General features: G+C 35.3%; 3 protein-coding genes across 5 annotated transcripts in view; all 3 read right to left on the reverse strand.

Moving 5' to 3' along the window:
- LOC127874948 (uncharacterized) overlaps window positions 1-27,273 on the reverse strand; it is a 175,170-nt gene that overhangs the window by 134,798 nt on the left and 13,099 nt on the right. The window lies entirely within an intron of this gene.
- LOC127872701 (uncharacterized) overlaps window positions 1-27,273 on the reverse strand; it is a 436,069-nt gene that overhangs the window by 42,308 nt on the left and 366,488 nt on the right. The window lies entirely within an intron of this gene.
- The window catches only part of LOC127872710 (uncharacterized), a 30,619-nt gene continuing 9,619 nt past the window's right edge, over window positions 6,274-27,273 (reverse strand). The window contains exons 1-2 of one of the 3 annotated variants that reach the window (XM_052416046.1): window positions 10,183-10,658; window positions 6,278-7,509 (exon numbers count right to left, since the gene is read on the reverse strand). In XM_052416046.1, the coding sequence (XP_052272006.1) occupies window positions 6,494-7,509; window positions 10,183-10,309 (1,143 nt within the window). In that variant the 5' untranslated portion in view covers window positions 10,310-10,658 and the 3' untranslated portion in view covers window positions 6,278-6,493. Of the gene's footprint in view, window positions 7,510-10,182; window positions 10,659-27,273 lie in introns of those variants that run through there. The other 2 variants (XM_052416048.1, XM_052416047.1) reach the window with 2 other exon arrangements.

The following is a 27,273-nucleotide window of genomic DNA, read 5'->3' on the forward strand; positions in this document are numbered from 1 at the left end:
AGAGCATTAAGCTCGGAAGAAAATACTATACATTTTGAATCTCTTTGTAAAAACATTCTTGTTGCAAACTCACATGAGTATTAAGACTTAAATGTTCGAGCTTTCACAAATAGATTAGATGGGGTATGAACATGTAAGCCAATATTTAAACAAAGTTCACATAGTAATTTTTGTTACAAAAATCCTAATAAGGACGCTGTATACTTTGACCATTAGCGTAAAAAATTGAATAATTTATATTATATTTCTCTTTATTATTACAGAAATAACTCTTGCGATGAAACAAGGAGGGATCTCATGGCAGTTTGATCAATATATAAAAATACGCTAGAAATAAAACATATGATTTTAATAAACTGCAAAATCATTGACAGGAATTAGGCAGAAAAAATAATGCCAAGTTATATTGGAAAAATGTGAAAAGTATCGGTTGTGGTCAATTCTAGTTCTTTGGCATCAGATGATTTTTTTTTATTACTTTAAATCGGTAAATGATCCCGATTCTGTGTTTTTTTTAACCACATAAAAAGATTTTATATTTTAATGAGAGATATCTAGGGGTATAATTAAACATTATGTTTGAGAATTGAGTAATATATTTACCACAAATGAAATTAAAAAAATGTTGTAAAAAACGAAACAATTGTAAATCGAGTGGTCCAGATAATTGTCTTTACGAATTGTTTAAGTATGTCTTTGAGATAGACATGTTCGCGACAGCTCTTTGCACGTTATTTAACAAATTGTTTGATTCGGGTTACTTCCCAGAAACATGGTCAGAGGGTTATGTGGTCCCATTGCATAAGAAAGGGGATATTAATAATATGACTACAGGTGTATTACTTTACTCAGTGCAATAGGCAAATTATTTACGAAACTTTTAAATGACCGACTAACGATTTGGGCGGAAATGTATAATGTTTACATTGAGGCCCAGGCAGGATTAAGATAAAACATGGGCACAATAGATACTTTTTTGTACTGCATAATGTTATAAATCATTTATAAAATAAGAAACAGAAACATTTATTAAATAAGAAAACGATATCGACGTAGCATTAATAGATTTTACAAATGTATTTAATAACGAAGTTAAAGATATTTTGTGGTATAAATATTAAACATTATCCGTTCAATGAATAGTATTGTTAAGTCAAGTGTCAAATATGATACTGAGGTTAGCGATAGATTTACATGCCTGTTATGTGTACGTCAGGGCGAATAATTGTCTACTTTTTTATTTGAGATGTATTTGAATGACGGAATGAATTTAGACACTTTAAAATTATTCATAATGTTATATGCCGAAGATATTGTTTTTATTTTCAGAAAGTGAAACTGGTTAACAGAAACGGTTGGATAACACTATTGTGATCGATGGAAGTTAAAGTTTAATACACAAAAAACTAAAATAATGTTTTTTGAAAAAGAAGGAAGACTAAGACGAAACGTGAGATTCCTATATGATAACTACGTTTTAGAAACTGTTGATAAATATACGTATTTGGGGTTTGTTTTTTCCTTAGGGGGCTCTTTTTCCAAAACGTTTGATTGCCGGCGTGGACAATCTTTGGCAGCTATTGTTAAATTAAGACCGTATTAGTCAAAATTGTATAACATTACAATACAACACTGCTTAGAAATGTTTGCAAAATTATTTTACCCGGTTTTAAGTTATGGCTCCGAAATATGGAGTTTAGTTTAAACATATGTATTTGAAACAATGCACGTTTGTTTACATAGAATTACAACAATGTTTGATATACGTACATTATAATATACAGTGGAGTTAGGGATTTTGTTCCGGGATTAATCTCTTAAGAATCCCTAAAAAATAACCCTCATTCAGCCGATTTTTAGGGATTAATCCGTTTTCACCCCTTTTCATCCGAATTAATCTGTATTAAACCTTTTCCAGTGGTTTTTAGGGGTAATTGCGGTGAATTAAGCTCTATAAGGGATGAACTCATCGCAAGGGATGAATTAAGCCCTATAAGGGATGAATTCATCGCAACGCAGCGCAAGGGATGAATTCATCTCTTCAAGCGATTAATTAATCTCTACGCATGCGAAGTCGATGTCAGCGGGGAATACGGATTAAAAGGCGGAGTTAATCACTGCCGTAAACGAGTAGGCGGGGCGTAGACAACTATTTTTAGATGAGGTTTTAATTGTGTCGGTTTTATGCAGAATACAATTTATTAATTTATTAATTGTACACCAGTGCACATTAATGTTTCACTGGCCATCACGCACTGGTCTATTTGGATCAATTATTTCTTTGGCGAACACCCGGGCAGCACGGCACAAGTTGGATTTTACGTAATATTTGCCGTGCTGCAACAAAGATTCGTGTCATTGCGGCAACCTATATTTCAGTCAAGTGATAAAGATTACGCATCTTCAAGGTCTCGGTCAGCTGCTGGAGCGTGCGAGGCGAGAGTCGCCCGCAGAAGATTTTCTCACCTGTACATATTTCATTATAGAGGGGAACTTCTGCGGGTGGCTCTGCTAATCCAGCAGAGTCCGTCACCCTCGAGCCGGACGTCTTCCACACTGCTGGGATTGCTGTCTTCTCCAAGATGCAGCAGACTTGTCACCCGCTGTTTATCGTCGAGAGTTCGCCAGCCCGGACCTGCCAGAGGTCCCGTCTGAAGAGGGCCGGGGACGGCGGGACAGCGAGACCACCAGTGTGGGGGGGCATACGGGACGGACATGGGTCTGTGCTTCTGCGCGGGGGGGGGGGAACCCAAGAACTTCGAGGGGGTGGCTTTAAAGAGGGACCCCGGGGCGGCGGTACCTAGTCCGCTCAACGCGCTGGGGAACCCGTCTCGGGGATGAAGACGACGGCTGATGGCAACAAGTGGGCCATAAGGGCGGAGCTGTGTGCTGCAGCGGTGCTGCGTTAAGACATGAATTTGTCTTTTCAGATTGTCTAACTACCAGTGCACATTAAGGTCTCATTGGCCACCGTGCACTGGTCTATTTGGATCTAAATTATTTCTTTGGCGAATACCCGGGAAGCCGGGATAAATTTGACCTACTTTGGCTCTAAATTAATTTTTCTCCCCTGAAAGGTCACAGGGGCAGGTCGGGCTACCATAACCTCGTGAAGAGGCCAGTAGGGCCTGTAAATAAACTCTGAAATACACACACGATTACGCATCTTATCGCTATAATACTGTATACACATGTTCCGGCATGTGGTGTCACAACCATACCAGTAAACGCTTTAAATAAAAAATGGGGACATCCACATTGAAAAGAATGCGTGTGAGCCTCTATTGCAGATTTGAATTCAAAATGTCTTGCATATATTATGTATCAATAATAAGTGAAAGCATAATAAATGTATGTGTTTCTGTTTGCATTTCAATCTTAAAATTATAAATTTTATTTGGAAAAGTTTATTAAGAAATATATCAGGTTAGGAGTAGAGAGAACATCGCCGGGACAGTTAAATATCATTAAATCATTTTTTGTTCAACCTATAGTTTTTGTATTAATTTCAAATTGATACTTGATTTAGAAACTTACTAACAATTTCAGATTATGGCAAAGGTATACATGAACTGTACAATAAGAAAGTTTACCACGGCCTGAAATATTTCAAAGTTTATCTCAATTTAAATGTAGAATTTCAGCAGAAATTCAGTGGAGAAACCTGTACCTGTTTCTTTGTGTATAAGACTAACACAGAATGTACAACATAATTTTTCTAATAAAACATTGGTATCAACGAGCATTACATAAAATAATCAAGCAAACAACATTAAATTATAAGTAAAATATTTTTTAAATAAAATCAAATTTCATTTATTTTCATTTCATTTGTAATTAATGTCCATGTATTTACCGTATCAGGATATTAATATACGCCCGCCTCCACCTTCCCCGCCTCACCAATAATTTTAAAAAAGTACTTGTTAAATATCGTTGGATGGCACGTAAAAAATAAATCTACTGCAATGCATGAGTCGTTATCAGACGTATTGTTTTTTCTCAGTGGATCAATACTTTCCCATTGTTTGCATTAATTGTCTTGTAGTTTTTCATTAAAACATAAACTGATTTGCGCGTCTTTATAACATAAATCAAGAATATTTTATTATCTCGACGCGTTTGATGTCTTTGAATTCATTTATTTCCGAATTAAAACGCGTTAAGCCCCCTTTTTGGAACTAAGTTCCATTTAAAACACATTTTAGGACCTGACTTCCAAATGATAAACAGCTCTCTCCTATTTTATAAGGTTTTATGCGAATTAACTGTCTTGAATAAATTCCGCATTGGTGCGAATATTTTGGAAAACATATTCACTTGAGGAAATCAATAGTTATCTTTTTTATTAATTGTTATATTATTATTTTGTATTCTTGTATGTTTTATCGCGTACTAAACGCCAACAGTTAGTGTGTGTAATATAAGACGTTCGACGGTATTAATCATTCTACTGTAGAATTATACAAAAAAACCTGCCGACAAACTGCATATTAGTGCGGAGACATGAAATTATTTCGAAAGAAAGCAATTAGAGGTTCAATTCTATATGAACAAGTCTCGCTGCCCACGATTACTCTCTTACGACACGAATGTTTTTGACTCTTATGGATCTTGACAAATACCTAGTGTTTTATTTTGCTTAATCTAAATTAAGGTTTGCATGTATATGTACAGCATAGCATGACTCCCAAATGACCAACAGCTCTTTCATAAGAAAACACTAATATTGCACCACATGCAATGCTATAAAACTATAATATTGAAGTACGCATATAAACTTTATTGTAGATAGGTAGGTATTTCGTATTAATCTCATTTTCATATGAAACAGCTGTTGGTCATTTGTGAGTCATGTCTCCGAACTAATATGCAATACGCCCGGTGTTTTTCTATACATGTATTCGGATTAATGCTCCGTTTATATCCGTAATTAATGAACGCCTCAATATTTTCAAAAAATAACACCGGATTAATGTTCACCGACATTGTTTCATACAGATTTGATATAAATATAATAGAGCTGAATAAAAAAATACATTAAGCCCTGTTTTCCCGGCATACGCCTGGACATACGCCTTTAAAAAAACGCTATACAAATTCCAGTACTCGTGCATTTAATTGATTATAAACACAGACGGTTGAAATCCGTACGTGGGAATGTTTCTGTAATCAAGAGCGACGTGTATATATGCGTCGGGTGTCAAAATCCGCACCAACGGATGTAAAATCTACTTTTAACCTGGCATATTATCCGCCGCTGTGTGCACCCGCCAATAAGTTTAAAATGGATTCCGAACTGATAACGCCGGTCTTTTCGAAGAACGCGCGTATACATATTTCAAATATGTACAGATGATTCATTTGTTGCCGGCTGACCTATATGCTTTCTTTTATTTTCATTCTACTTGCGTTTTTCTATTCTGTAAATATAGATATTTGAGCTTGCCATAAACTGCTTTAAATGCTTTGTATTGATAAATTTAAACATTTGAACTAAAAATCTCCAGTAAAAAATAAGAATACAATTTTAAAAAAGAAGAAAAAACGTTAACCAGGGCTCGAACCACTGACCCCTAGAGTCATGGAAGCTTGGAGAAAAATGTCTCCCGACTTTACCACTCGACCATCCACGCTCACAACAATTATCGAGGTATGTTTTATCTATATCAGCAATCCTCGTAGTTTCCCAAAATGTCGATTCGCGTCGAACGACGTATTAATCTGTTGGACAGTCCCTTTAAAACTTTGCGCGACACACAAGTGTACTGTTCAAATATCGCTGAAATACTATCGCATGTCGACTTTCGCGTTTTTAAACGGTGTTACAATAATTTTTAACCATTTATTATTAATATGGCTGCCCTCGATGCTTGATGACGGAAAATATCCTATTTTTATCTCCCCTGATTTTTTTTGAAAACGCAATATTTTGCGCAATACTCAAAGCGACACACGATATTTCGCGCGATACACGAAGCGACAAAAGAATTTTTGCGCGATACACGGAGCGACACGCGATATTTACCACGATATATCGCCTTTTGGGCTACCTACACAAGGGCGATATTTCGGGGTACATTCTCGCGCGTCGCTTCGTGTGTCGCGCAAAAGATATTGTATCGCTTTGTGTGTCGCGCATAATATCGTGTGTCGCTTCGTGCGTCGTGTGTCGCCCTTGACGGAGGAAGGGCGAGATTATAGATGGCACTCTCCGGATTCCGTATAATTGTAATGGCTGCAGAGATTTGATAAAGCTATCATCGAATCAAGTCAAGTCTCTGTGCTGTGATAGGTTGTAGAGACTTTTGTATGCTTGCACAAAGTACAAAGATGTCGTGTGTAATTTATTTTATATTGACCTAAACTGCTAACAAATATTACACTGACAGCTTGAAAACCCTGAGGCGGTATATTGAAAGTATTGAACATAATCAGAACATAGTTATTTAAATGGTACACTTTTAAATATTTAATTATAATATATAATTTGTCAAGTGTATGACACTAATTTCGGGACTATTTTCTGTATATTTGTGTATCTAGTCACGTCCGGTAAAAAGTTCAAAGTATTGTGAGTGAAAAACCAGTGGTGTCTGGTATAAGTAAACCGGAAGTGGTCATGCTCGCTTCTGTCCTCTCGTGCCTTGAATTCGTTGCAGGCCTTGCGTTCTAGGGTCCCGGAAGTTGGATCGAGGTTCGAGCACACTCGTCTGTAGTGCCAGTAGGACTTGCTGAACCAATTTTCCGACAAAGTGTTCATAAAGTAATGCGTGTTGGGAACGTATACAGCTCTTGGATCCGTCTCGTGTAACCTCCCTTTGTAGTGATACGGTGAGCTCCCTTGATGGTCCTCGGCGACCTTGTAAAACTCGCCGACTGAAAAGTTGTTGTAAAGCATGTACTGCGTCGTGACAAATATCGGTCCTGCTACGTCAAGCGTCCCTTTCATCGGCCTAAAACTGGAGATCGTGTAGACAATGTGCCTTAGGAACGAGTGCTTCGGTTGCGCCATCATGATGGCGTTGTTGACGCAGAAAGGAATGCGTAGGCGAAACACGGCGTGCTCGAAAGGTTCCAGAGGAAACACTGCTGTATACTTCATAGTTACCCTATCCAGGGGACGTAAGCACTCAAAATCCAAGTCCGCGTACACACCCCCATACTCGTATAAGACGAAGTATCTGAGCGCGTCGGCCCTGTTGATTGGTTCTGCGTAGTTGTCCCAGACCGGGAGAAAATCCGGGTACCTGTCGCTAATGAACTTCCGGGCCGAGGCATCGGTCCAGAACATGTAGGTCCAGTTGGCATTGTACTTAACGAAGGATTTAATGAACGGGATATACTTATTTGGAATGAACTCGTTCTTGTATGTCTGGTGGATAATGTGCGGAATTTTAGGCGCCTGTCCGATAACCGTTGGAAAATCCTCTGTGACAAGCGGTTCGAGGAAATACTTAGAGTCGAGCTCGTGTGATGCGTAGCGAAGAGGATTCCCTTCGATGTTTTCTGAAATAAATATTATACAATAAATTAAAACCAAAACATCGGACATTCTTCAGTGCAACAAATGGTTGATGACAAACGCGGCTTATACCAGTAATATACAATAATCGATACACGTGCAGTTAAACGTGCTATAGTTGGTACCACATTTCGTCTCTAAATGTACACTAAAAATTTATTTAAATAGGATCAAACAAATAAACCGTTGTTGGTTAATAAAAAAAAACACCGCTAATGGCGAAATATCGAAAGACTGTTACGACATTAAAAAAAAAAGATTTTTTTATTTGTTAAAACCGTTCGTGTTACTGTTTCAACTTTAAACAACAGAAATGTTGATAATCAATTTTAAATCTGTTTTACTTGTACGAACAAAGATCTATATTTCAAGCCAAACAACTTATATGGCATTGTAAATTTAAATATAAATAAGACATATATTTTATCTATGCCAATTAGAATATATCTGGTGGTAACAAGGTAGAAATCAGTCTTTTTTGCAATTTAAAACTTATAAATAATCGCGTTTGTCGAAATGGACTTATACGTCTAGAAATCCTACTTTCGGTTTACAAAGCGGTACCGTTTGAAAAATAATAAATTACATGCTAACTAGGCTATAGATTTAATTTTATCTGTGCCAATTAAAATATATCTTGTGGTTACAAGGTAGAAATCCGTCTTTTTGCGTTTTAAAACTTAAAAATAATCGTGTTTGTCGAAATTGACGTATACGTATAGAAATCCTACTTTCGGTTTTAAAAGCGGTACCGTTTGAAAAATAATAAATTACTTGCTAACTAGGCTATAGATTTAATGATAATTTTGCACACTTTCAAAGTGCATCTAACTGTATTGATTAATATGCATTTCATTTCCGTGATTTAAAAATGCTTCTTATTTCAGACAGAACAAAATAAATATTATTTTCAGGTTACTTGCCAAAAAAAACATCAAAAACGTATGACAGGAATGGTATATAATATACGCCCATGTATCTTCATGCTGCGAGAGGGATTGCCCTCTGTTATAATTACCCAGTGTTACACCACTGACTATCGAACCATATTAATAGACCTTACTTTTACCCTACCTTTGTCCTGATTTGGACTTATAATAAATCAAAGGGTCTTATTCTCGGATAATTGATATACAGTTTTATCTAGCCAACAGAGATCTTGCTGCATGACAATGTCCAATATATACCAATATAAAAACACGTTAAAAAAGACCAACTTAAAGGAATCTCTGATTCTCAATCGGGTATTAAAGAGACTTGTGCACAGTTGAGTAAATGGACGATTTTGATAATAATGTTTATACATTAAAAAAGAATGTGTGTATTATAACACTTCCGACTTAGGCAAATCTTTAAAATATTGGTTCATTTATAGACAATCATAATTCAAAGTCGGTAAAATAAAATAAAAATTGTCACGCTTTTCCGTGATATTTCGGAAAAAAGCTGAGCACCAAAATAAGGCTCATATTGTCCATATGCAATTTGAAGCGTGCCCGGTGCAGTGGTAGAGCGTTAGCTTTTGTGCTCAGCGGTCCCGGGCTCGAATCGAGGGTAAGAGAACATGTTAGTCAAATCCAAATTCTTAATTTTAATTCTCGTAAAGTATAACTAGTACTTCGTAAATGTCTAAGTTATGATACTTTTACTGAACGAAAACATGCAAAATGTAATTTCAAATAGTGCGGGGTCGGGTATTTCCGACTACCTAAGGCAGATTTTGTTATGTTCGGTATTTTATTTTACGGATCATTTCGGCTTATTTGACTCACCAGTCATGTAAAATATCAAATATAATATATATATATATTTATAAACAACTGGAAGCAAGATGAGTTGCAGATAATTGGTCAGTAACCATATTTTAACTAATTCTTTTGACCTGTTAATTCTTTTAAGATCAATTCAACAGTGAAAAATGTCCATAATATCACTTTAAGCAATTATTTAATTTTAAACACCGACATAGATCCGTAAAACAAAAAAGTGTCGTTGTGTCGTATGAACGAATCTGCACTAAAACCAATTTTAGATTCACATCGTAAATCGAATTATTTCTGTCGTCATTTGTCAAAACGAAAGTACGGTTGATATTTAAATGCATTATTTTTCTCTTTCCGAGATATTGTTTTGATATGTTGATGCTGCATTACAAACATAAGTGTTTACGAAGTAAAAACACCAAAAAGAAACAACGGTTGAGATAGACTCCTATCAACTGATAGATGCCCATAATATCACTTTAAGTCAAAGGTCTATGATAAGGTCGGTTTAAGGGTACCTGTGTTTTGACAAACCCTGATTTTTCACGCCTATAATGTCGATTCATATTTCATTTACGACCGTGATATAAAATCAGCAACATTGTTGTTGATATACATTGTATACATTCACGTGGTTGAACTTCGCGGAGAAGTAGTCTGTACAAAATCCACGACAACGGTTACTTTCTTCCGTCAATAAACACATGTATGCCCACATTTGAAATCTAAATCAGCGACAATGGAACACTGTACTTTTATTTTCTGCTTGCTAAGGATCAACTTTCAAAATACGACGACATGAGTAGATATTTTAGGTTGTGTGCGAATTAAATATTTAGCTGTGATCATATAATACAGACATGTATATATGCGCAAACAAACCCTTAAACTTACCATTAAATGTGCCAAACTTCCAATACACGAAGAACAAAACAACGGTACTCATCACAAGAGTGATTTTCTTCTTGATCTGAATTCTCCGCCATGTTATACAAGGTCTAGTTAGTTGGCTGATAAACATTTGTCTTACACGAGAGCAACACACCGCTATTTTATCCTTATTTGTTGATCGTATCAATTGTAAATGTAAACAACTATTGAATTAAATATTTCCGTTGTATAGGCTGAAATCGCGCTTCCAACTTTACCAATCAAGTTTATACTTAACGTGTAAAGTGTCAAATTACAAGATCAGCTATTATTGTCAATGCAGGTAGAAATACGCTGTGTGGCATTATTCTGTTCTCCAATTACAACTGGATAGGCATTTTTTTCAAATGGGCAGGTTTAAATACTCATCGACCTTACCATAAAATACATTCGGCCATGCTATAGTAATGATGCGTTTTACATGAACTGTTATAAATCGATGCGTTGTTAATGATTCTGGATTCAAAGTTGTCAAATCGAAAATATATACCGGGTAATTCGTGATTAGTTGAAATTTAATCAATTGAAATGTAGGTTTTGTGTGTTGTTGTTTTTTTGTCCATCGAAATGCACACTATCAAAAAGCTTTATAGAGTATATCCACAATTGTTAATGGAACAGGTGGACGTTACTGCTGAAATCTTTTTAGTTGCTCTCTGACTCACGAATGAGACATACCCAGTGCGTCGCATAAACATGTCACCGCTACAGTCCAATTAAACGCATCTACATGTTTAATCCGATATATTTACTACCGATTAACTTTTATTTCTTACTCGGGATCTTTTGGATCTTTTAGGATATTTCGATGTTTGTTTCGTGCGCTTAATGTTATTCATATAATGTTATTTCTATTTCTGTGTTTAGCCCTAATTATTAAATCTATATATATATTCCTTGCCTGGTGATTTGATGATATTAATTTAGAAAAAACGATCTTGCCAAGACAGTCCAATTTTATTTCTGTAAGCAACACAATAAAATGTTATAATATATTAAAATAATATATATACGTGAATTTACACGCACAGTTTATAATAGTATGTCATAACGCATTTGGAATAAAATACTTCTACAGTAATTTTCAGAAACATAGGATTTCAGTAACTAACAATAACAAGCATATATTTCTACAGTAATCATATCGATATTACGATGTTACGATATTACGATATAAGTTATGAGCTTTTTTCGAAACCTAAACGCAAATTTCGAAACCTAAACGCGGACCCTAAGTTCAAGGTCAAGCTAAGTCACAGGGGTCAAAATTTGTGTGCGTATGGAAATGCCATGTCCATATATACACACATGCCAAATATGAAATTGCTATCTGAAGCGACATAGAAGTTATGAGAATTTTCGAAACCTAAGCGCAAAGTGTGACGGACAGACGGACGGATTGTCCGATCACTATATGCCCTCCTTCGGGGGCATACAAATAACAATTAATGAATTAACGATTAATGGGTCGAAACATTCAGTGATCGGTGGCTCTCGACTGAGGATGTCAGTAGTCCAGCAGATTAACGACTGTTTACATCTCATAATGTAAATATATTAATCCATAAAGTCAGTATTTTGTTGTAAAGGGATTAGACATCTACGACAAAAACATTAACAACAGCATCTTTATACGTTGTATTTTAAATATATCGCCGATACTCTACATGTATACCGGTTGAAGAAGTAAACACTAATTGATAGGCCGTTGGTATTGGATACATACATATGAAGCCTTATTCTTTTTATCCGTTTGTCCCGTCTGCCTATGGGCCGAATATCGTTCAGACTTTCTGTATTAAAAATGAATAAAATGGAATAAAATGAACAGTCAATGAAAGAAGTATTATTGAATATTAGTGTACATTTGGTTATTTGTAGGGATTTGTAATAATTAAATAAAAATGCATGGTCTATTAAAAAAACATTTAGTTGTTTGTAACCTAAAAGACCGAAAACTCTAAACAATATTCGGGAACAATTTTAAACTTGTTTGTTTACATAGGACACGGTGCCTTTTCTAAAAAAATAAGCACCATAGGCACATCAAAGTATATTAATGAATTGCTATATAAATACAAATGTTATTATCGGATAACAATTATTTGAATTTCGTATAGGAATACTTTTGGTAAGGCGGTTTATCAGGTTGTCATATATATTCGCGACACTTGCGCCAGTTTGGCCTTTTCAGCTTTTTGACAGCTTTGACATTTAAACTTTTAACTGGATCGGGAGATTTGAGCACAATCGGACAACATGTGTTAACTTTCTTTTATAGTTAAGTGTTGATGGTTGTTACTGTCTTCATAAGAGCTTTGATTAGAAAACTGCAAAGTTTAAAAGAGCACTTCGCGTCTTGCCTTCATCAAGTACATGTCCCCATGGCATATTTGCAATTGATTATATTCTGTATACATCATACATGCTAGAAATGTCAGGGTTCGACATTAACTATTTTTACAGCAAGACTGTCAGACAAGCTCCTCTTAAAATGTACTAGCCCAAACCTGATGTCTACTAGACCATAAAAAACATAGCAAATGAACACAATTGTGTCATGTTACTGTTTAATCAGTGAACACCAGATTTTTTATACATAGAGTAAAACAATAAAATAACCCTTTTTTTGCTTTTCTTCGTCGAATTCAAGCCATGGGAACTGACTCGATTTTAACTAGGATAAAATTGACGTTTTCGTGTTTCTTCATATTTACGTTTCGTGTCAGTGAAGCGTCAGATTCTTTTTTATTAACTGATTTGTCGGACAAAAATCCGAACTTAAACAAAGCCATTCTTTAAATTACATTATCTTGTTTGCTGCTACGCAAAAATGTTTACATTGACGATACCGATTTTCGATAGCAGTCGTAAAATCATGCTCTACAGTTTTACGACACTGCAGAAAATCATTAATATTCATGACAACTTGACCAATTGAAAAAAGCAATTTCTGCAGGAAGCTCTCCTTTGCGTCTATAAATAGCGATGAATCATGTGAATGCTCCGCGTTTATTTAAATATACTTGTTTTGTTTGTATGTAATGTAAATTACGGATACAAGAGTAATTTTACACATTAAAAGTTAAGGTTTTCACAGCAGTTATTTATAGTTATATGAATCAGTACAGGTTTTTTTAAATTTATGTATGACCAGTCGGACAAGCTAGCCCGCAGTTTTACTAGCCCGACCACCGATCTTACTAGACAATATCTGTTGGACGTGCCTAAGTGTCAAACCCTGAATGTTCAGGTCCAAATTGGGACATTCCATTAAAAATGTCGGGACATTTGATAAAAAAGCGGGACACCTATAACGATCACTCATGCCACCTTTACTGTAGTCAGTAATATGTATATTACTTACAAAACCTCATAATTTCTGGCAAATATTGACAGTAAATGTGTTTACAAATTTCATGAACACAGACGTTCACCTTTTCTGGAAGTAAACACACATGTGCACTATGGGGATGAATCCATAACGTGAAATGTAGGGTTTGCCTCTATTTGACTTCAATCTTGGACAGAGGCATGCATTATCGTTCAACGCGATGTGCCCGCATAGCACTGTTTTACTCAACCAACCATCAATTAACTCTAAATTTAGACTGATGCAATAGGTACAAATTATTTTCTGAAAATCAGCAACAAAAGAAAGAAAATTTATATGATCAATTTGTATCGGTCAGCGCTCAATTTGTTTGATATACAAAACTGGTGTGTTGACAGGTTTTATTGTCTCAGGTGGTATAATGCACTGAATACCGCTTAATAGAATATTTGGACTTTATTTGGACCATTAACTAAAGCAGTCTGCGTCACTTCGATGCATCTATCGCTAGCAATTAGCGACCCTATTATACAAACACCATGGTGTGAATGCCGATAATATCAATAAATTGCCGATAGAGCACTGATAAAATGTCAAAATCAACACTGGATCACTCGACTAGTAGATATGGTTTATTAATTAGGGGGCCATAAAGGGATTAGCATTGGTATTTTAAGCCAGACGGAGCTTGAATAGTGAATTTTATTGTGACCATATAGAACATCATTTTGTACGAATGTCAGGACAAATTGTGTCACATTGGGACAAACAGCCGAAAATCAGGACTGTCCCGCCAAGATCAGGACATCTGGCATGAATGATATACATGCATATAAAATATTCCATTTTACATGTTCTTTTATTCAAACATTGTTTTTCTTATTGATAGTTGGACTTAAATGTTAAGTTTATTTATTGAAAGGTAAAAAACAAAAAAATACTTTTGGTTCAGTGAACAAGGCCAGAAAAATGTAGGAGGGTAGGTATTGTTTGTTTTTTCATACTTTTTTTAACCAGTCGACTGATTTCAGGGTGAAAAAGGATCAGTTAATGCACCAATGATTGTTTATACACTGACCAAATGATTAACATTGCACATGGGGTGTTACGTCATTGTATATTATTCATCATTTCATGATGCATAACGAGCTAGGAATGATAGCTCTTTATGCATCTTTTGCCTTTTAATAACCCTCTGTACTAATGCTAACCTGCATACAGAATTCACATAAGAGAACACATCATGTATTCATTTTTCATCCATAAATACAATGTATTTTTATATTCATAAAGGTTTTACATTTATCACATATTCAAATGATTATTATTTTGTAGTACATATTTGCCTTTTGCGAATTCTGTCAGTAACATATGTACATGGTGAAATGGTGAGTGGATTCACAGAGACCCATGTAAGGCGGTGCTCTTGTTTTTAGGTGTTGTTACTTTGTAGAGTGATTATGTGACAGATATTTTATTATTATATTTCCCATTTAAAAATAAATATAGTAATATTATGAAAATTTCGAAATCTTGCATAACTTATCAAATAAAAAACATTGGATTATTTCCAAATAATCTATCCAATACCATTATTACTTATACACCTTTTACAAATATAAACTGTTTTAATTAATAAAAAACATTATTAAATAAGACAAAAACACATAATCAAATATTTAATGTCATAAAAAAATAATAATATGTTGTTAATAATAAAAACAAACATCAATAGATAAAAAGCACACTTATGTTCCAATTGCAAGTAATTTTATGGAAAAAAAGAAAGACATTCTAAGAACATCTTTATGTGCTTTTATTAGATCTTTATAAAAAATAATAGAATACAAATAACTATCCTTAGAAAACAGTTATTCATAATTACTAAATCCTAAACAAACAGAAAAAAAACACAAAAACATTAACTATATGGGGGTGAATTGTCCAGGGAGCAGGGGTGAATTGTCTAGGGGGTGAATTGTCTTCTGGGGGTGAATTGTCTTGGGGGTGAATTGTCTCGCTTCCTACTTCATAACAGTGCACTCAGGTCCCAAGATTGTGTAAAAACGGCGAAAATGATCGCAAAGTAAACAGTATTTATTTTGTAGTGTAAGGTTGAATTTGGAAGTCACTGGTGAACTTTAGAAAAGTCACAGAAGAGAGATATGTGCATAATGTGCTAAAAATAGATTTTTATTTTCTGTAGTTAAGATGCGCTAAATTTTGACTTATTTTGAAATAAGTTGATTGATTTATTCCAATCGGTGTTAGACATCACAGGGCTCAAAATTAACACTCGCACACTCGCAAAATGCGAGTGAAAAATACAGATTGCGAGTTAAGTTTGAAGCCACTATAATTTTTTTGCGAGTGAAGAAATAGTGAAAAAAAAGAGTTATATTGCTAAATGCGCTCAATGCTAAACCGCAGGTCAATTAATAGAACGTCCGAATACCCATATGTGGAAGCTCGCACCTTGTATGTAGACTGGTATACTTATAGTACATATATGCAGATGGTATTGGTACAAAGATAATGAAACAGTCGATTATCCACACATGTTCACTATAAAAGACAAAAAACCTGAACAGCCATGTCGTCGAAGCGAACAATAACTAGTTTCTTTTTGCCTACAGATTGAAATAACAATACGAAATATAAAGTAAAGTTAACCGTTGAGTTGAGAGAAAAAAAAGGAAAGTAAATTCTTCCATGAAAACAGTGAAAAAGTGGGAAAAATAACTTCATATAAAACACCAAAACTTGTGGTTGATGTCATATGTTATTTAGTTTTAATAGTACTAAACTAATGTCCAAACTTGCTTTTATTTATGTTTCCAGCAAAATTTGCGAGAATGGTTTTTGATTTTGCGAGCTGGTATTTAAGCTGCTTGCAATTTTTTGCTAGTAGAAAGAAATGTTAAATTCGAGCCCTGCATCAGATATTTTATATATTGATGTTTTCGTATCTAACATTTTCCTGTTTTAATAAGCAGTGTTTGGAACAGAATCTACCAAAATGCAAACGTCCGGGTAATGTGAACACTGACGGACAATTTTAGTAGTGAATAATTCAGTACTTCCTTGTGTTAACCATGTTAACATCGACTTTAAGCAAATATTTTGGTATGAATCTTTTACTTGGAAACCAATTTGTGTTGAGATGAATTTTTTTGTGTGGTCACAATTTGCGATGTGTATCGCCAATTTTAGAGACGTGGACGCCGGAATGTTTATAAAGCGTAAACAAATGGATTTGTCGTTATTGGATACAATGCCCTATAGGTAAAACTAGTACTGTACCGTACCGGCGAAAAACATCGCTATCGGATTTTTTCCGCTGACCAAAACAATGTTAGGGTTGGGGGTAAAAAATAGGGTCGGTCGGGTACCCTGAACCAAAACATTTTTTTTACCAAACTGAAAATTCAATTAGCTGTATACTAATGTGATCTAATTAAAAACAATCATGTAGGAACTTTGAGAATAATGAAGATGGGCCCTCCGGTTTAGGCCTAGGTAATTTTTGAATAATTAAAAGACCATCTCAAAATATGTTGGTCTTGTCCGTCGTACCAACAGTTTGTGGGAAGTCTGGTACTGTCATCTTAAAAGATGCTAAACATGATCAATTTACATGATGTATTGAACAATTCCGTGCGAAGTAGTACAAATAAAAAAGGATTAGTGGAAAAGGACTGGAACTTGTCCTACAGTCAAGTGCCTCAAAATATTATTTTTGTTTCCTGACCAGGTTAAATAATAAAAAATATTTGAAAAACTGTTCTCATGACAAAGTCTTTACAAAATCTTTAGGAAACCAGGCTAGAATATATAATGTATCTTGACATTATCATGGTCAAGTAAGAATCTTGATTAAGTGAGGTCAAAATATAGGTCACAATGTCAAATCTTATTAAACAAACTTGTTTCCACTCCTGAATAGAGCCCTTATAATTGTGATGAAGCATTTTCACAAAAAACAAGGCCTTGTTTTAATCTGGGCAAAGTGGGGTAAATCTTAAAAAATAATAAACACTTTTACATGTAGTTGTGTGATGGTTTGTGTGCAATCTGTCATTTTTATGCTCCCAATAAAATTTTTGGGGGGAGCATATAGTTGCCGCTTTGTCTGTCCGTGTGTGTGTCCGTCCGTGCACAATTTTTGTCCAGGCTATTTCTCAACAATTAATGACCGTAATTCAATTAAACTTTATGGGAAGCTTCACTACCAGGAGGTGTGCATATTATCAGCTGGTTCTGGGCAGATGATTTTTCACAGAGTAATGGCCCTTTGAAATTTTCTATAAACTGTACATATTGTGCAATTCTTGTCCTCCCAACTACTGACTGGAACTCAATGAAGCTTTATGCGAAGCTTAACTACCTTTAGGAGATGCGCATGTTATTTATGCGTTTTGGTTAGATGATTTATTCAGAGAGTTATGGCCCTTTGAAATTTTTAAATTGCTAAACCATCCATCGTATTGTTTTGTACAAAGTAATGCCCCTCAAGACGTTTTCTTTTATCTGAATATATAGTGCAATATTGTGACAAAAAAAACCTTTGGGGAGCATCACCCATCTCCGACGGTTTCTTGTTGTTAAAATTCTTAACAAAATTTGATCTTGTGAATCTTGAAATCCAATTTGATTACATAGCCTATTTTCTGAACTATAAACATCTGAAAAAAAGCTGCCTAAAAAAGAGAACCCAAATCTTTCAGTTTTCATCATGCCAGTGCGTCCCACAATGATGGTGCTGTACAGCAATGATGCTACGGAGGTGAGGTACTCTGATGGGTCTCGGTTGCACGTCCTTCCCTGCGGTTCATCATTCACACATCACTGCATGCAAGATGCTCACCCTGTACATGGTATGTTTATACTGTAATACTATTTCACAATGTAAGTTTTAACAATTGTATTTTTGCTTCATTTCAGCTTTGTAGTACATGTATTAGTCAGTAAGGGACTGTTACGTCTAATATGAATAGACAGTTTTCAAGGCAGTTTGTACACACATATTCAGAAAAATTATATTCAATGCTAAACTAATGAACATTCTGTATGCATATTATTCAATGTGATAATGGTCATAAAGAACGCTGTTATGTAAAAAAAATTCCTTTTTAATTTAATACATTTTAATATCCATCTTTGTGAAGGTTTATGGACACTCTTGTTCCAATTCAATGTCAAGAAGCTTAAAGTTAAAAGTCATAAAATGGCTGTTCATATTAGTATTTTTTATATTTACTGTAAAAGTAAAAAATGTAACAATTGAATTTCAGGGCTGAAGTCTGTACAACAAAGATGTCAGTATGCCACTAGTCAATTTAAAGACTTGTTACTAGCTGCGCTGGATTTTAGAAACAGGTAAACACATTATTGTTCAAATGATGATGTTTTATTACATGTATATCTAGAAGTAATAATAATTTCAGTCTTGAGGCTAACTTTTGAGAGCTCTTGCCCCAATTTTAATGTGAAAATGTGCTTCTTGTGTGACTACCGATATAGGTATTTAAAATATTCACTTGCTTGACTTTCATTTTAATTGCGCAGATTTCGCACAAGTTGGTTAGTGTGATGTTTCTTCATCTCAATATTTGTATTCCAGTATTGTGAAGTACTTATGACTTCCAAAATAAAATAAATAGGAAAAAGGAGTAACTATTCAATAATTTTAGCAATCAAAATTGTGTTGCAGGTTTGCAGAACGCCCGTTTCTGTGTCAGGAATTGTTGGAACAAGATCAAATTGTGGTAAGTTGCCCAGTTGTTTTGAAGGCCAACATCTGTCTGTGATTTTTATTAACAGGTATTGAATATGTTAATCAAGGTTTTCTCTCTGATCACTCTCCGAGCAGGACATTTTGATTTTCCCTTAATGGCCCACGCTATTCACCCTTCAAATATTTGTATTGTCTTTGGATAAAAAAATGAAAATGCACTGAAACTAAAAAATGTTCTATGGATTGAATGCTTTTCCAAGTATAAAAACAAGGTTAAACTGGGTAAGGTCATGACCTTAAAGTAATGACGTCACATCACTGTGAAGCAAGGAAATTGATTGATTATCTTAATTTGTAAACAGTACTTTATTTCAAGAGAAACCTTATAATGTTATAAAACTTGTGTTCCAATCCTGTTGCATGCATTATGCAAATTAAGATGTTTAGACTTACTAAATCATATTTCCTATGAACACAGGACCTGTACGCAAACATTCCTGAGATAGCCTGGCCTAAAGAAGTGACAGAAGAATGCACAGAGGTTTGCCAAGATGGTAGTGTGGCGATAACGTCAAAGGACGAATTTGCAAGTTTAGTACTCTCCCCTCATAGACAAGATTTCACCATCTGTTACCTGTCCCACCTCAGTGACGATAAAAAGAAAGTTGGAAAAGGAATTGAAGCGCGTAAGAAGGTCGATGATTTAAATACTGGAAAGATAAATGAACTAGAAGGTCATACACATGTGAAAAACTGTGTTGTAAAAGCTGAAAAAACAGAGATTGAAGGACGTTACATTGATATAAATCCTAAGCATAGATCTCTCACACCAGATATTGTGAAGCAGAATATTCAAATTGGTGAGGGGTTAAATCTTTCACCGATAACTCAAGCAAGTTGCGCAGACAGTCCACAGTCCCTGAGTGCTGGAAGTGGTAGTCCGTTTACGCTGCATAACGCCTCAACCGATGATAATGCGAAGTTCAGGCCATTTTCTACTCCGACGGAGGGCCTAGAACAAAGGGCTTGTGGGGATAACTATGAGGGAAGTTTTCTGTGTGAGCAGTTTGGCACGAAACCTCTAAAGGCTGGCATCAACACGAGTCATGAAAACAAAATTGAGAACCGTAGCACAGAGTCGGCTGCTTTACCTCAGAAACATGATCCCATATCAGTTCCATGTTGGGTTGAGGATCAACGTAAACATGCAGGCATGTCACTTCAGGATAATGTTTGCTTTGAACGGGCTCTGATGACAGGGTTGAAGGAAACGGGGGCGCAGACAGGATTGAACCAAAAGACGGTGGACTGTAGTTCAAAGACGAGACATCGCTACACTTGGCTGACACGACACGTTTCGTGTGACGAGTGCCCAGCGTATTTGAGAAACACAGTCAAAATGGCAAAAGATCTGGCAGAAAAGGGTGTTCAGAAAGTTTCACCAGGTATGTATAATTGTGTATGGTACTGTCTTTTATTTTCATTTTACCAGGTTTTAAAAATGTTGAAAATCATGGTTAAATGATTAGGGTATTGCATGGGGGCCAGTGCAAGCAGAGAATATCGATACAATAGAACATAAAAGAACATGGTGTTAACTACAACATATATCATTTTATAAATCAGGGCAACCCTCCCCTAACTCAAATTTTTCTGAAGCCATATTTACTGTAGAACTTCAAGTTTTAGAAATTCTCATTTTGTCTGTTTTATGGCGTTTCAAGAAGACAAAAAATCAATTATAAGTAGCCAATTGCTAATTTGGGGAATGTCAAAGTAGGTCTTGTACATTTATTTGATATTTTCAGATAAAAATGGCAGTCTCTTGAATAAGCAGTTTGACCCGACATCCCTTCGAAAGATCAATCGCAAGGAGTGCTGCATGTCCCTGGTCCCAGATCCCTTGCCACTTTCCTGCCCCGGGCAACATTTGCACAAGGTCTTCGGGAAAAATGTGTACGATGATGGCAAAAATCCTGCTGAAGACCCTTCAACTCTGTCCCAGGGACGTCTCAAAGTGATCCTCATTGATGGCGTCATTTACAGGTTGGTGTTGTCTTTCAAGACTGAATTTGAAGTACTGGGTAGTGTCTCTTTAAGTAATGTCAAATAATTTAGTGATGTGCCTTTCATATGAGGTGCTTTTGATGATTTTTAACCCTTTGCATGCTGGGAAATTTGTCGTCTGCTAAAATGTCATCTGCTGAATTTCTAAAATCAGCATTTTCTTCGATTTTTTTCAAAGAATACTATCAGAATAGCAAACAGTTTGGATCCTGATGAGACGCCACGTTCTGTGGCGTCTCATCTGGATCCAAACTGTTTGCAAAGGCCTTCAAAATTCGGTTCCAGCACTGAAAGGGTTAAAACAACAGTGTAGTTTCATTTAACATTGTGTTTATATAAACACAATCTATGCAAGTATATCATTCATGCACTTCAGAGTATTATTATCTCTTTCAGTGCTGGAACTGAATTTTGAAGGCCTTTTCAAACAGTTTGGATCCAGATGAGACGCCACAGAATGTGGCATCTCATCAGGATCCAATCTGTTCGCTATTATGATAGTATTCTTTGATATTTTTTTAAAGAAATAGCTAATTTTAGAAATTCAGCAGACGACATTTAAGCAGACGACGAATTTCCCAGCATGCAAAGGGTTATGAACCTTTTTATGTCATCCAATCAGATGTTGCAATTTGAACCACATGGCTTTCCAATATTTCACCATATAGGATGAACATGCGTCTGATATATTCTGTATGTGGACCGTCCAGTTTTGAAAATTCATTTCGGATCATTCCTGAGTCAATTTAGTAGACAAAAAGTAGAAACCAGACTAATTGCAGAGCTACCAAAATATGGCTTAAAAATAAATATGATTGAAATAATTTAGAAACAACTTTCTTCATAAATAAGTATTCTCACAGGGCTTATTTCTCAAGAAACACTGTGTTTGCAGCTACATGTAACATCACTCAATGTTAATAAATGAGTGGACCTGACCTTGTAATAAATAGTTGACTTGGCTAATGGAATTAAATGTTACGCAAAGCATGAAATAGATGTAATAAAAATATAATTTTACAGCATTGTGTACAGTACTTTTATATATTTGTACACAGCGTGCATACACACATTTGGCACGCCAATTGCCCCTCAAAATTTAGATTGTCAGCTTTGTTCTTATACAAATATGCATGTATAGCTGTATTGTACAAAATGCTGTTAAATAGCCTAATAATATTCCCTAAATTTTGTGCATGTAAGTGTTGATTAGTTTAATTTAAACACATACATGGTAGTCTCCCTTTGATTGTGTGCCATACAATTGTGGGAATTCTACACAGAGTTGTCCTTTTAAATTGTGCAGTATTAGTGTTGAAGTAATTTTTGTGGAATGATGTAACTGCACTTTTTGTTAAATTCCCTTATGGTTATATAAAATGATACATCCTTAATATCATAAATTTACATCAGTAACATGTTTAAATGTATGTATTTCACAATCATCAGAGCTTCGTCCATTTTATTTCTGTTTTTGCTAACAAGGCACTGCACAACATATTTATGGCGAGCTTTTGGGATCACCTTTTGTCTCCCATTTGAGTAGTGTTCTGAGAAAACTGGGGATAATGCATGTGCGTAAAGTGTCGTCCCAGATTAGCCTGTGTAGTCCGCACAGGCTAATCAGGAAAGACACTTTCCGCTTTTGTGACATTTTTCATTTAAATAAAATCTCTTCTTAGCAAAAATCCAATTTAGGCGGAAAGTGTCGTCCCTGATGAGACTGTGCGGACTGCACAGGCGAATCTGGGACGACACTTTACGCACATACATTATGCCCAGTTTTCTAATAACTCTACTCATGTGTCGTAGGTCATTCCACGCCTGTTGTTTGTCCTCAACATTTACCTTGTGAACACTCAAGTGGTAACATTAATTGCCCAATCTTCATGAAACTTGGTAACATCATTGGCCTCAATAATATCTTGGCAGAGTTCAAACTTGGTAACATCATTAGCCTCAATAATATCTTGGCAGAGTTCAAACTGGGTAACAAACATGAGTCTGCTTGTTTGAAAAACATTGCTGCCAGAGAATTGTGCGTTTTTTTTAGAGGTCACAGTTATTGCCGAATCTTCTTGTACATTTCTCAGAATGTTTGTCCAAATTATATCTTGGCTGAGTTTGAAAAATGCTCCCGGTCCATTGGAAAACATCGCCACCATAGGGTGGGTCAGTTTTCTTATCTGACGCTTGAAATCTTGTGAACAGTCTAAAAGTCAAATTTTTTACCCGTTGATCACGAAAGTTGCTCAAAACATTTGTTCTGATGATATATGCCAACTTTTAAAATGGTTCCAGTCTGTTGAAAAATATTGCAGCCACGGACTGGGGAAGCTTTCCTTATATGGCTACAGTATAACATTTTGAACATCCTAGAGGTCACGTTTATTTCCCAATCTTCATAAAAAAATTCTACATTTTTTAATTTAAATGATATATAAACCGGTCAGTTGAAAAACACAGCCATGAGGCGGCATGATTGTTTTCCTATATAGATAGAGTGAAACTTTGTTAACACTCTTCTAGTAACATTTTTTGCCCAGACTTGCTGATCATTTGTTCTAAGCAGACATTTTTGTTGAACCCTTCTACCGACAGCTTTATAGATGGCTACTTAAAGTATGTGTATTTATGTGCCTGTCTAAACTGTTACTCAATTATTGGACTATTTCAATATCACCCTTTATTTCTATACCAGGATTGTGAGGCTACAAACAACCAAGATTGTGGAAGTGTACCCAGGGGATGGCAGTGTGCTTGTATCGCAGGGCATGACTGGCCAGTTCTTCCAACATATTATAGCGCATGGGAACAAGGTCAGTATATCATGAGAATTATTGACCAGGGCAGCATTTCATAAACGATCGTACAACAATTTAAACTTACGAGAGAAATTTGTAATCTTAATAAGTAGACGAACAAGCTCGCCATGCTCATCAATTATATACCGCGCTTGAGATGCCAATGTAATTAATTAAGTACTGAAAATTTTTAATCAAATGATATGGAGCAATAGATCTTCGAAAAATGTATCGTATCGTAAATGTGTACTACGATGTTTATTGAAACGGTCCCCTATTCTTCCAAAACTCATGGAAATAACTGTTGGTTTGTTAGTGTGAAATTATTCTATGACTCTTCCTCTGTATCAAGAAGTGCACTTGGTACATGTTAACTGCTTTATTCTGATAGGCCTGTCCTTGAAAAGTGTGAGCAGGTTGAGGGACCTATGTAGTTTAACTGAAATACTGTTAAAATATTGCAAAAATAAATGCAACAGCCATGAGCAAACAAAACTTCCATGTAACCAGGATGTGATTTTTTCTCCATTTAGCCAATTTGATCCCTTTAAGTGTCAAAATAATTTTACCAATAATTATTTACTTTCCCTGGATGTTTATGCAACTGAAAAGTTTCATTGAATACTTAAATGGTTGAGGGTAATGGAATTTTCCTCCACTCAGGTTGTGTCTTAAATCACACCCTGATGTAAGAAAATTGCCACCACATTCATTTTCAGTTGGAAGAACGCACCTACTCTCTTAAAGCGCCCCCTGTGACCTCTGCCGGCAGCAAGTACTGCGTGCGGTCCCTGATCCAGCGTGCCAACAGGTTTCTTGCACATGTGAGACAAGAGGACAACATGCCTGCGTCACTTGGACTATGCTGTTGGAAGGTACATAAGACGTTAATATATCTAAATGTTAACGTTTTTGGGCTAAAATAATTTTGGTTTCCTTCATATCCAAAATAAGTCTTTCAAATAAGAATGAAATATTTAGTTAGAATTTTTTTTTAAATACAATTGAGTGTTGCTCTGTCCGCACAGGCTAATCAGGGACGACACTGTCTGCTTTTATGATATTTTCTGTTTAAAGGAAGTCTCATTTTAGCAAAAAATCTAGTTTAGGCCGAATGTGCTGTCCCTGATTAGCCTGTGCGGTCTGCACAGGCTAATCTTGGGCGACACTTTACACTCATGCATTAAACCCCTTTTTCACAGAGGATAGCCCAATTATATATGATTACATGATGGGCTGTGTGAATAAATAAGGTACAGTTGCACAACAATGGTAAAAAATCCACTTAAATCACAGAAATTCAATTTTGCTGGTAATTAAAAATTGCTGAACATTTGTATAACATTCAGATTTATCTGGGTTGTGTTGCTAATACATATATGAATAAGTCACTATTCAAGTTATATATGTATAAGTCACTATTCAAGTTATATATGAATAAGTCACTATTCAAGTTATATATGTATAAGTCACTATTCAAGTTATATATGTATAAGTCACTATTCAAGTTATATATGTATAAGTCACTATTCAAGTTATATATGAATAAGTCACTATTCAAGTTATATATGTATAAGTCACTATTCAAGTTATATATGAATAAGTCACTATTCAAGTTATATATGTATAAGTCACTATTCAAGTTATATATGTATAAGTCACTATTCAAGTTGTTACAATATGTGTTGCTGATATTTAGCCAGTAGAATATATCATGATTTAAAGTACATCTGCAAAAGTATTTGCTCTGTCAGTATTTTTACAAAATTAATTAAATATCTACATGTGAAGTATGGTGTACTCGCAGGGCTTTTTTTCTTTATTTGGAAAAAGGGACTGGCCTTTCATTTTGTGGGGATATTTATCCACACTACTGGAAAAGGGGAAGACATTTTCCAAAGTAAGCTTGAAATTTGGGGAAAATTGCATAATTTTTATGAAATTGCCTGAAGGGAAGCGGCCTTTATAAGGTCCTTGCTAAAGAAAGAAAAAAGTCCTGGCTCGTAAACGAAATTTTACAGATTTTTTTTGGTTTCATCTTTTAACAGCAACTAATTGACAACTCATCACAGTGTAAAGTTTAGAAAGCAGCTTTGCACAAATTTTTTATTTTGTTGTTGGTGCACTTTTATGAGCAGTATAGTTTCAGTATGCATTTCTATGATCTCGTAATTGCGAGGCCATTCATGAATATGGCATTATTTTACATTTGTGATTCTGAATTGAAAGGAATTTTATTTGGACATATTCTAGGCAAAACTTTTTGAATCTTAATTGTTTCATTTTATTTTTACGTTGCTTCTGTCTGTTGTAAGTAATGATTTTTGCCTAGTGCAACAATGAGCAACTTCAGTGCCCTCAGTATGTTGATTTCTGTATTGAGATTACTAGGTAATGTTAAATTAAGGATAAGTTAAGTTGGCAAATCATAGAAAACCTAAACCACAAATCAATGAGTTTGCATTCAACATTTACATATGCCTCGTGTGCTATAATACCTTATCAAGTTATGTACTTTAATGGCTTTTGTAAAAAGAGGGAAATTTATGGAAACCACAAAACAAATCAAAAGACGTCATGAAATAAACAAAAGGTAAAATTGACTACAAATATTCAAACATCATCAAACACGTGGTAATGATTATTTTTGCAAAACATTATTTTTATACTGCGAGTTGTGGATGTGTTCAACAAGGTGGAAAAGGGCAGAGTCGTTTGCCACGGTTTGATATTTTATTGTGAATGGGTAAATTTAATGCACAGCCTAGATCTGTACAAATTCATTCTCCGTCCTCTAGTGCTGACACGACTAGTTCAACACTTCCGCCATCTTCGCAATCGTTCCGTGCGCAAGATAGGTGCGCGCCGAATGGAAGGCCGATTCCCATCGGTCAGGCTTCTGTGACGTCAGAATCTAGATTGAGTGGTCTTGACTTTAATATCTCCAATTTTTCAGGTTTTGAAGGATTTAATTCTGTTCGCAAGGCGCTGATGATGACTTCCAGTGTAATAAAAGATATTGATCAACTTCTAGAGAGAAAATAAAGATTTGCACCATCACATATTTATAATGATGTGTATGTCGTTATATATATATCACATGATTCCGTTGA

Source organism: Dreissena polymorpha, chromosome 3 (assembly GCF_020536995.1).
Source record: "Dreissena polymorpha isolate Duluth1 chromosome 3, UMN_Dpol_1.0, whole genome shotgun sequence".
NCBI classification, from domain to species: domain Eukaryota; kingdom Metazoa; phylum Mollusca; class Bivalvia; order Myida; family Dreissenidae; genus Dreissena; species Dreissena polymorpha.